The 11,445-nt window shown below is 41.8% G+C and overlaps 1 protein-coding gene across 1 annotated transcript; it reads left to right on the top strand.

The window, feature by feature from the left end:
- Positions 1-308: 308 nt before the first annotated feature.
- Positions 309-5,940, top strand: LOC140953381 (uncharacterized). Its single transcript, XM_073402865.1, has 5 exons — positions 309-315; positions 791-1,579; positions 1,697-2,620; positions 3,101-4,492; positions 5,690-5,940. Exons 1-5 carry the CDS (start codon positions 309-311, stop codon positions 5,710-5,712), a joined length of 3,135 nt encoding a protein of 1,044 aa, XP_073258966.1. The 3' UTR covers positions 5,713-5,940.
- Positions 5,941-11,445: the final 5,505 nt, after the last annotated feature.

The raw sequence follows: 11,445 nt of genomic DNA, 5'->3' as shown, positions 1-11,445 counted from the left end.
ATCCGCGGGAAAACCGATACGTTCAAAAATAACTTTAGAGGGATTACCATGGGTAGAGGGCCTATATGGGGGGATTAATTCTCTTAGCACCTTTATCCTCGCTTGACTATATGGCGTTTGTATACTTACTAAAGTCTATTAAACAGTACATAAATGGACATGCAACGAATCAGATTTTTTCGGCATATCCGAATTTCATTCGATATTCACACAGATCTACTCTTAAAAAGTCAGAGATCGTCTAAAAGCTCAACAGAGCTTGCTTGATCTTCTGCCTTGCAATAATGTACTAGTTTATGCGTATGAATATGTATGGTAAATAAAGGCACTTCTTCTCGTAAATGTATTTCTAAGATTTGTGCTGCTTCTTGTCTACCCCCATGTAGCTCTAAAAAATTTGCTATGGAAAAAGAGGAAACAGAAGTCAAGAAAGAATGATGCAACGATAAAAAAACATTTCTTCATACACCAAGCATCCGGACCTTCAAGAAGCGATAAAACTTGCTTTATTAGAACTTTGAAGTACAAAAAATGACAGAGCGAATGTTAAAAAATATAGATGACCTCGAAAAGCATCTTACAAAAGCGAAAAAAAATAACAACAGAACAGAGGAAGCATATACTTATAACAGCCTCGGCAACGCTTATTTCACCCTTAACGAATTCCAAAGAGCAATAAATTACCACAACCAACACCTGAGCATTGCCCAGGAAGTCGGCGACAGGGCCGGAGAAGGACGTGCCTATGGCAATCTCGGCAATGCTTATCAATTCCTCGGCAAATTTCAAGAAGCAATAAATTACCACAACCAACACCTGAGCATTGCCCAGGAAGTCGGCGACAGGGCCGGAGAAGGACGTGCCTATGGCAGTCTCGGCAATGCTTATGACTCCCTCGGCAAATTTCAAGAAGCAATAAATTACCACAACCAACACCTGAGCATTACCCAGGAAGTCGGCGACAGGGCCGGAGAAGGAAGTGCCTATGGCAATCTCGGCAATGCTTATCACTCCCTTGGCAAATTCCAAACAGCAATAAATTACCACAACCAACGCCTGAGCATTGCCCAGGAAGTCGGCGACAGGGCCGGAGAAGGATGTGCCTATGGCAGCCTCGGCAATGCTTATGACTCCCTCGGCAAATTTCAAGAAGCAATAAATTACCACAACCAACACCTGAGCATTGCCCAGGAAGTCGGCGACAGGGCCGGAGAAGGACGTGCCTATGGTAATCTCGGCAATGCTAATGACTCCCTCGGCAAATTTCAAGAAGCGATAAATTACCACAACCAACACCTGAGCATTGCCCAGGAAGTCGGCGACAGGGCCGGAGAAGGACGTGCCTATTGCAGTCTCGGCAATGCTTATTGCTCCGTCGGAAAATTCCAACAAGCAATAAATTACCACAACCAACGCCTGAGCATTGCCCAGGAAGTCGGCGACAGGGCCGGAGAAGGACGTGCCTATGGCAATCTCGGCAATGCTTATCAATCCCTCGGCAAATTTCAAGAAGCAATAAACTACCACAACCAACGCCTGAGCATTGCCCAGGAAGTCGGCGACAGGGCCGGAGAAGGACGTGCCTATTGCAATCTCGGCAATGCTTATCTCTCCGTCGGCAAATTTCAAGAAGCAATAAATTACCACAACCAACACCTGAGCATTGCCCAGGAAGTCGGCGACAGGGCCGGAGAAGGACGTGCTTATTGCAATCTCGGCAATGCTTATAAATCCCTCGGCAAATTCCAAGAAGCAATAAATTACCACAACCAAGACCTGAGCATTGCCCAGGAAGTCGGCGACAGGGCCGGAGAAGGACGTGCCTATGGTAATCTCGGCAATGCTTATTACTTCCTCGGCAAATTCCAAGAAGCAATAAATTACCACAACCAACACCTGAGCATTGCCCAGGAAGTCGGCGACAGGGCCGGAGAAGGACGTGCCTATGGCAATCTCGGCAATGCTTATCAATCCCTCGGCAAATTTCAAGAAGCAATAAATTACCACAACCAACACCTGAGCATTGCCCAGGAAGTCGGCGACAGGGCCGGAGAAGGAAGTGCCTATGGCAATCTCGGCAATGCTTATCGCTCCCTTGGCAAATTTCAAGAAGCAATAAATTACCACAACCAACACCTGAGCATTGCCCAGGAAGTCGGCGACAGGGCCGGAGAAGGAAATGCCTATGGCAATCTCGGCAATGCTTATCGCTCCCTTGGCAAATTCCAAGAAGCAATAAATTACAACAACCAACACCTGAGCATTGCCCAGGAAGTCGGCGACAGGGCCGGAGAAGGATGTGCCTATGGCAGTCTCGGCAATGCTTATCAATTCCTCGGCAAATTTCAAGAAGCAATAAATTACCTCAACCAACACCTGAGCATTGCCCAGGAAGTCGGCGACAGGGCCGGAGAAGGAAATGCCTATGGCAATCTCGGCATTGCTTATCAATCCCTCGGCAAATTCCAAGAAGCAATAAATTACCACAACCAACGCCTGAGCATTGCCCAGGAAGTCGGCGACAGGGCCGGAGAAGGACGTGCCTATGGCAGTCTCGGCAATGCTTATCAATTCCTCGGCAAATTTCAAGAAGCAATAAATTACCTCAACCAACACCTGAGCATTGCCCAGGAAGTCGGCGACAGGGCCGGAGAAGGAAGTGCCTATGGCAATCTCGGCGTTGTTTATCACTCCCTCGAAAACTTCCAGCAAGCATCGGTGTATTTCAACCAACACCTGAGCATTGTCAAGGAGGTCAGGGACAGGGCCGGAGTAGGATGGGCCTATGGCTATCTGGGCAATGTTCACTACTCCCTTGGCAATTTTAAACAAGCAATAGAGTATCAAAAGAAATGCCTGAGCATTGCCAAGGAAGTCTGCGACAGAGAGGGAGAAGGACGTGCCTATGGCAGTCTCGGCGTGGCTTATAAGTCTCTTGAAGAAATTCAACAAGCAATATATTACCTAAGGCAATATCGGAGCATTGCTGAGGAAGTCGGTAACAAGTTCCTTGAAGGAGACGCATATTGCCAACTGGGTGCTTGTCTTTTTGAGTTAGGTTGTTGGAATGAAGCTTTATTTCATTTTATCACCAGCGTAGAAATCCTTGATGCTATTAGGGCCAGTTGTATTTCGGAAGATGTACTGAAAATAAGTTTTCGTAATCGTAAGCTTTGTAAACAGGCCTACAGTTGTTTATGGCAAGTTCTAGTAATGCTTCAGTTGACGGATGAGGCTTTATACGCTGCCGAGAAGGGACGAGCACAGGCCTTAGTAGATGCGTTAAAAATAAATTATGGCTTAACATCACTTTCGCTCAAGTCAAATGAATCTGAAGAAGAACTCAAAATCATTTTAGAGAAGATATCTGTTTCGACAGTTTTTGTGGCAGTTCAAAAAGAAACAATCAGTATGTGGATCCTGAGGAAGGAAAGGAAAGCTATTTTTAGGCAAGCGGATCTTAAAGTTGAAAGTGCGCACGAAGATTATTTTGCTGTACTTTTAGAAACTACCTTGAAAAACATTAGGGCTGGCGTCGATGTTCGGTGCGAGAATCGGTCATTGGATGAGCGAAAGGATAACCAAACTTCCAGCACTGAAAAGGATGATCAAACATCGGAGCTGTCGCACGATACTATCGACTGTTTTAAGCCACTGTATAATGCAGTCATTGGTCCCATTGAAGACTTGCTTCGTGATGATGAACTCATTGTAGTCCCTGATGGCGCTTTGTCCTTAGCTCCGTGGGCCGCGCTAAGTGAATCTTTAAGGATCCGCACAGTTCCCTCACTGACAAGTCTAAAATTCATCAAAGATTCTCCAGATGAATACCACTGTAAAAGTGGCGCCCTGCTTGTTGGAGATCCATGTCTGAAGAAAGTTACAAATAAAGGGGGTCATCCTATTTATGATCAACTGAAATACGCAAAAAAGGAAGTGGAGATGATTGGAGAAATTCTTAAGTGCCAACCACTGACGGGAGAAGCAGCGACCAAAAAAGAAGTTCTTCGCAGAATAAATTCAGTTGCTTTGGTTCACATTGCAGCACACGGAAGTAAAGAAACTGGTGAAATTGCTTTGGCTCCAGACCCTTGCTGGAAATCCAAGATTCCTGAGGAGGAGTATTTTTTGAGAATGTCGGATATACAAGCTGTGAAACTGAGAGCCAGGCTGGTTGTCCTTAGTTGCTGTCATAGTGGTCAAGGAGAGGTCTCGTCTGAGGGTGTGGTCGGTATTGCTCGGGCTTTCTTGTTTGCTGGTGCTCGTTCCGTGGTGGCGACACTCTGGGCAATTAATGACGAAACAACCCTGGAGTTTATGAAAAGTTTTTACCAACACCTGAGGAGTGGAGAAAGTGCTAGTTCTGCTCTTCAGAGGGCCATGAAATGTCTCCGGGACTCGGACAAGTTTTCTGCCCCAAAGTACTGGGCTCCATTTGTACTGATTGGTGATGACGTTACGATTGAATTTGATGAAAGTAACCGCGAAAGTCGTAAGTAGAAGAAGTTTTTCTTTTGTAAATTTTTGATTTTCATTTTCTCGAATCCCAAAAACGTAAGTTGTAAAAGTAAGAATCAAAAAGCATCTTTTAAAAAAATTTGAGATAATTGGCAGTTTCGTTTGTAACTAGGAAAGCAATTGGAAATCTTGAAAAATAAGAATGCAATGGGTGGCTACTTTTCGATTGTTTTGGATTCACTCAATACGATTCTATTCGTAACAAACTGTTAACAAATTAATAAAACATTGAAGACACACTTCAATGTTCTTAAAGAATCTGATCACTCGCTTTGCATTGCTAGCCTATGTTGTTGTTACCCTAAGAGAAGATTATAATACATTCCGTTATTGGGTCAAAGATGACAATTCAAGACATCAGCGAGAGAAAATAGCTCCAATATTTCAAAAATCCCAGTTTCAAAGAAAATTCAATGAATAACAGTGAAAAAATTTTTGTGGACAATAGGGAGCCTCAATGCAAATACCGTAAACTGCCACTTATAAGCCCCTCCCCACCCCCCACCCCAGTTATGCGGCCATCTGCCTGTAAACAAAAAAATACATCGATTATAAGCCCCCTCCAAATGTGTGGAACTGAATTTGATTTATTATGGCGTTTTGAACCTTAATTAAAGACAGCAAATACAAAAAGTACTTTGATCAGCACCGCTATAGCTTATCTCGAAGCGCTTTCTCTATTCCGGTTATAATCCCCCTCGGATATAAGCCTCTCCGTTCTATAAGCTCTTCTAAAACCCCTTGCGAAGATGGTTACTTCAACCTATTTAGCGGCGATGTTCACAAAAGATGATAATCAAACAACTGTCTTCGTTTTTTGGTTGGTAGATTTGGAGGTCAGCTGTTTTTGATAATAAAAGAGATTTGCTTATATATCTTGGGACAGCTGAATGAACGCTAAGGGGAGTTTTGCAATGAGCTCCAGTCAAAGTTTGATTTTACTCTGTACAAGGCTCTTATTTTATTTTATCGAGAATGGGAAATAAAATGATTTATCAGTTGGATGACTCATGAAAACATCATGAAAATCCTCTCGGTGAATCTATAAGTGTTCAAATTTTGCCTTGTTTTGCTGTCAAGTTTCAAATTCATTTCGTCCTTGACATTGTGCACTAAATGAAGGCGTTATTTTTCTGAGGTGTATTAATGCAGTGTATGTTATTTTCTTCAGTTACAGGGGACGCTGATATGTGATGTCAGAAAACTTCTGAAAGAGTGTCTGTGTTTACACATACAAAAAAGGCTTCCCGTTTAAGAGACTGTGGGATACCAAAAGCACATTTTTCTGCCAGATGGAATTTTACTATCGATAGGCCATTTTCACAATAACGGCATTTTACTACTACTGCCAGAATCCTTCAGGGTTTTGCCCTGTTGGCAAATTAGGGCTTTTGTTGTTTAAACCTCGCTAGGATTACTAAGAATGACCGTGATGAAAGGGAAAACAAAGAATAGGATTCTGGTCGAAGTAATAAAATCACGTCATCGTGTAAATGGCCTATTTTAATTAATATTTAATAACAGTAGAATATGAGACCGTAAAAGCATTTTTCAACTTTAAAAAAAGGTTTAGTGTAACCACAACAACTTAAGACTGATGGAACGAAGTAGCATTTAATAAATACGTAAACAGCAGTTTTTGACATGTGCTGCTTTTCGTTTCATGTAAGGGAATCCAAGACAGTCTTGGATTCTGGATTCCACGCCGTGGATTCCTGATTCCAGTTTTTTCTAGTGGAACGTTGAATTGGATTCCAATCCTTAGTAGGATTCCGGATTCGTTGAGCTTTATTCCGCATTCCAAAGCCCAGGATTCCAGATTCCAGACGCAAAATTTTCACGGATTCCCGAACCCGGATTCCCTCACATGGGCCGATGCTTTTGTTAACATTTTGTTATATATCGTCAATAATCGTTTGACCCCAATGCAAGAGTCATGTTGATCATAATCATCAGTAGATGAACAAGAAAGTGTAGTCGTGAAAAGGACTATTGATGACAGTGACTGATCATCAAAGTGAATTGTATATTGTCAAACTCTGGCCCTGATTTGTCAACAAAGTCGTGATGTCATTGATCGTCAGTCAATAACACCAAAATACTATTGTTCTAGAAGACTCTCAGTTCGAATGGTGAGTTTCGATCCGATCCTTCGTTTTTTACTTTGACATCTGTCACTTTACAGTTAGTCCAACTTTCGGGTTTTGTTCAGTCAGTTTGTTCAATTTTTTGACTTTAGATTAATGTTTGTCTTTGTAACGTTTTATTGGAAAGTATAAGATAAGCTAAGATAGTCAGTCCAAACTAAGGATGGAGGGTATCCGAAAACAAGTTTTTTTTTCTTTTAAAACTCTAACCAACAGCGTTAATATATGTACTGAACACGCGGCATAACTTTTTAAGGCCATGCCCACACTAATGTGTTATCAAAACTGATCAAAACGCCTCCGGTCTTGGCGATCATGAAAACGGCAACGAAACTATGGATGTCCATACTTGCGTTTAAGTTTTGTTTTCTACGGTCAATACTAAACTAGGCAAAACACATATCTGGAGACAAATGTTTTCGCTCCCAGGGTATTCTAAAGGGCGTGTTGAGCTGTGAAGTCAGCTCATTCGTAAACCTCCGTTTTTGCTCTTTATACTTACATAGCCGTTGACCTCCATTTTGAAAAGTCTCCACCTTTGAGGCCGTTTTATGAAAACAACGGCTTTTTTATCGTTTTAGTGTGGACGAAAAGCCAAAACGCATTAAAGGTAGGCGTTTCCAAACAATTATGCACTAGTGGGAAGCCGCCATAGATTATTTAGTGAGTCAGTCAATCGAGCGCACATTATTCGTGTACTACGACGTGAATGCAGTATGATTTTAATTTTAATTGTTGATAACCCATGTATCAGAGCTGTGGTTCAGAATAGTTGCAATACCTTTATCGTGCAATTAATTTAATGCCAATTGTAATTGTTGTTTTACTGAGTTATCAAACAGGCTGTTATCAAACAGATCAGTTTCAGATAGCTTGTCCACAACGTGCTGTGGTTTGGTACTAAGAAACAACAGCAATCATTCAACTATGACTGTTTTAAAATCGGACGAGTGTTTTGTTTCCTGTACTATCGAGTTTTTCCAGGCTATAGATTTAACGCATAGCCTCAGGTATTCATATCACGTCACATTAGGACGTAACTGCTTTTAACTGCTTAGGCTTAATCCCAGCGCGTTGCATAGCACACACGTTACACGTTACAGTGTACACATAGCTTGGTAATGTTGTATTAATTTAACCTGAATGAAAGGAGACGTTAAGTGCAATTGTTGATCTCAATGATTTCAAAAATTATTTCAAAAAGCCACTTATCCTTTACACTTCCTCGACAGAGGCCCTGAAGACATCGTCGATTAGGGATGGTTTTTTTCCTTTTAGTTTGTCGTCAATTCTCACCCTGGGTACCAGCTTAGTAGCGAGTAGCTTATTTAACCGTTTTTTTTTCAGAAAGAATTGTGGTAATTTTGAGAGCTATAAGGAAAATGCATTCACTAGTAATAGCTATCGCTAAGTGCCAACCAGCAAATATTTTTCCTATACGTGCGCGCTGTTCAATTTGTTTAGAAATGTCCTGAATTACCGTAATTTACGAAAAATAGTTTGAACTCAATTCGATTACATAAGCAAAAATTATCTTGAAAATAGTGAACTAAACCGTTCTACTGCATAAAGAATTTGAAATCCCGTCTTTACCTAGCATAGTTTTTGAGATATTGAAGTTCGTGTTTTTGTCCGAAGTTGCGCACAGATCATTTTGAGTAAAACTTAGTGGCCTTTTAACCGAACTCAGAATCCTCGAAAAATCATAATGCAAACACGAACTGATTCCGTGCACTAAAAGGTCAAGCAAGCCTGTTAGCTCAAGACAAACCGGTAATGTCAAATTCTATCAACCACGGGCTCCGATATCTTGAATCCCTAAAATGTACTTTTATTAGTCCAGCTAAAAATCTATTCAGAACTTAAGGACTTTAATATGCAACCTGGGTGGATCCTTTTTTAAAAAAAAGAAAAGAAAATAAAAAAAAGAAAAAAACATCTTTGCTTCTTGAAGATCGAAGGAGACTCTGGTCGCAGGGTAGGCTCCATGTCAAAGTCACACTCATTCATTATGTAGTCTCACTACCCTTTTTCTCCTGTTGTAGCGTTAGTCGAGTACACGTACACTCTAAGGTCTTTTTTAAATATATCGCGTGTTCCCTTTGCGATAATTCGTTTACCGAATTTCCAAAAAAAGGAAATGAATAAATAACAAAACCCGTACGCTTACAGCATAAATTAACCTGAGGCTATACCAGCATTTAACAGTCTGTTCAGGGGTTCACAGTAGACAAGTTTTTGAGCGACGCAAGGCAACCGGAAGTACACCGTTTGCATCCTTGGGCAGTGGATGTGCTTAAAATTTCGGACAAATCGTCTGTATGAGAGAAAACGCCCTTGGCATTTCAAACTTGGCAGCGCCAAAGCATGTTAAAGAAAATAAGTCTCACTTCCGGTTGACGCGCGTCGCTCAAAACGCCCTCGCTTAAGCTCCCTGATAGCGTCCGTCCACACGTGACTGATCGTAAGTGGATATTCTTGTGCAGTGTAAACAGTCGCATTTGTGGACAGTTTGAACCCTTTCGTGATTTCTTTTTAGAACCATGATCAAGCAATAGACCAAACGTGTCCTTCTGGAATTGAAACAGTGTTACGCAACGTATCTTCGGCCAAGTCCATCCCCACGAGATTTTGGTAGCGCATTTTTTGGCCACCACCGAAATCCCCAGTTCCCTTGCATTATGTTACTACACAGTTCCACAACTACATGAACACTTACATGAAAATATCTACACTTGGGGTGCGTTTTTTTGGGAAATCCAAATGCGGGTTTCCGAATCCAAAAACGGATTTTGCGTTTTTTTTTTGGGCAAATCCAAAAACGGATCATGAATCCATAAAAACTCAGGGTGGATCCGGATTTTTGAGATTCACAATCTGAGCGTTTTTTTGGGAAAGGATTTGAAAAAAGTATTTTTGACAAGCGGTTTTTCAAAAAGAAAAATTGTAGGCATTAGAAGCCGTACATGTATGACATTCTAACTAAACCTGTGTTGGTGGGACCTTATTAATTTTGAGCCATTAGTGACATATCATTTCATGCATGTTTGTCATCTATTCAAATTATTGGCAAACTGTTTTTAAACCCTTACTTGTCATGTTTTTGGTACGTATGTAATGTCTGCTTACGCCGGTTTATTTTCCAAGAAATTAAAAAAAAAACAATTCATCGGCTTCAGTTTTAAATTCTTATAATTTTACTATCCTAAGGAGTGTATTCTATTCGAGAAACGTTTGTGTTTCAAACCGAAATACATTGTAAATACATTTCGTATATTCATTCCTAGCTCATGTTGCTTTTTCTTCTTGTCTTCGTCGGGAGGATCAGTTTGTTGTTTTTTTTCCACGAGGAGCACGAGGACATCCCGTTGTCATGATCCTTTTTCGGATCTTCCGTTTTTTTTGGTAGTGAAGAATCCGTATGATCTGAGATCACAAATCCGTTTTGGGGTTCTCCCAGAAAAACGCACCCTTAGTGTTGGTTGTATAGTTTGGACAACAAACGGGTGTTGACCTTTCCCTCCAAATAGTTTTTGGACTCGCCCCAAATCTCTGTCAGTTTCAACGTCCAAGATGTTGGGAGAGTATTAGTCCCGAAAATAGTATTATCGTTCGCGCAGCAAAATACGCCTCCCTTGAGGGCTAATTCACAGCACGTCACGAAAACTTCTTCTTTTGGTGCATAAAATCGGGCTTGACGCAATGGAACTAAGGTCGGTCAACTTTTCTTTTTTTTTTTTTTTTGTAAACACTGTTTTAAAAATGCAAATGTTACGTTGCAGCCGGCGGCCCACGCATCGTCTAGACCAGCAGCACCAGGCGCCATTGACACCTTTCCCTGCGGAGTAAACGTGTTTCTCTTCTCAATTGTTTTGAGTTTCTACTACGTTCTAATTGTTTCGAATTTGGGAACGCAAGAGGGGATACTTGACTTTCTCCCAAAGGTCTATTGAGAAATTAAAACAAATAATATTGTGAAAACAAAAAGGTACTTTATAGATAATTTAAGACATCCAAAACGTCCTATAAGAAAGCACTGCTTCTTCTATGCACACGGGCGTGCAAGTAGATAAGCCGTATTCAAAATTGCACAATGGATAATGGCTGCGGGGGGAGGGGGGGAGATGATAAAGAGTGCAGGGTGGGGTGTGGTTTATGAAAGCGCTGCTTTAACCCGTCACCTCCCCATTGTAAGTGTTCGAGTCACACCCGATTCTCTCCACCACACCCATGGCAGCGATAAGAGGGGATTCGGTTATCTCAGCACAAGGTTCTAACGCCGGTGGGATTTTGCGTTCACTACTGCCGTTTTCTAAAGAGTTTTTCTCTTTTTTCTCCTTCCCAAGGTTCGAGTCGGATGAAAACAACTGGCTGATAGAGAATGCCGAAGGCGAGCTCGCTACAGGTTTAGTGGGAACAGTACTAGTAACCGGAACGGGGACGGGAGCGCCAAGCAGTATACTTTCTTCCTCAACGCTCTCTTCGTTTTGCGAGGCGGGGGATGTCCTATCGCCTTCCTCGCCGCCTGTCGCAGATTCAACAACGCTGGTCCATACTTCCGCTTTCGCTTTCTGCAATTGCGCTTGCGATAGCGCATGCTCCTCTTGTTCCTTAGACTTGAGACTGACCGGTGAGTTTTGCTGGCGCGTTTCAGCAAGCAAGCCTTCACTTGTCTTTAGTTTCTCTTCATAAACAAGCAATTTCTCTTGTGATTGAGTCAATTGCTGTTTGCAGTCTTTGAGTTGATGCTGAAGCGTTAAGATGGTTGACTGTATGCCCT

Source organism: Porites lutea, chromosome 11 (genome assembly GCF_958299795.1).
Source record: "Porites lutea chromosome 11, jaPorLute2.1, whole genome shotgun sequence".
NCBI lineage: Eukaryota > Metazoa > Cnidaria > Anthozoa > Scleractinia > Poritidae > Porites > Porites lutea.
The sequence above is the reverse complement of the archived record's forward strand: the minus strand, read 5'-3'. Positions and strand labels throughout refer to the sequence as shown.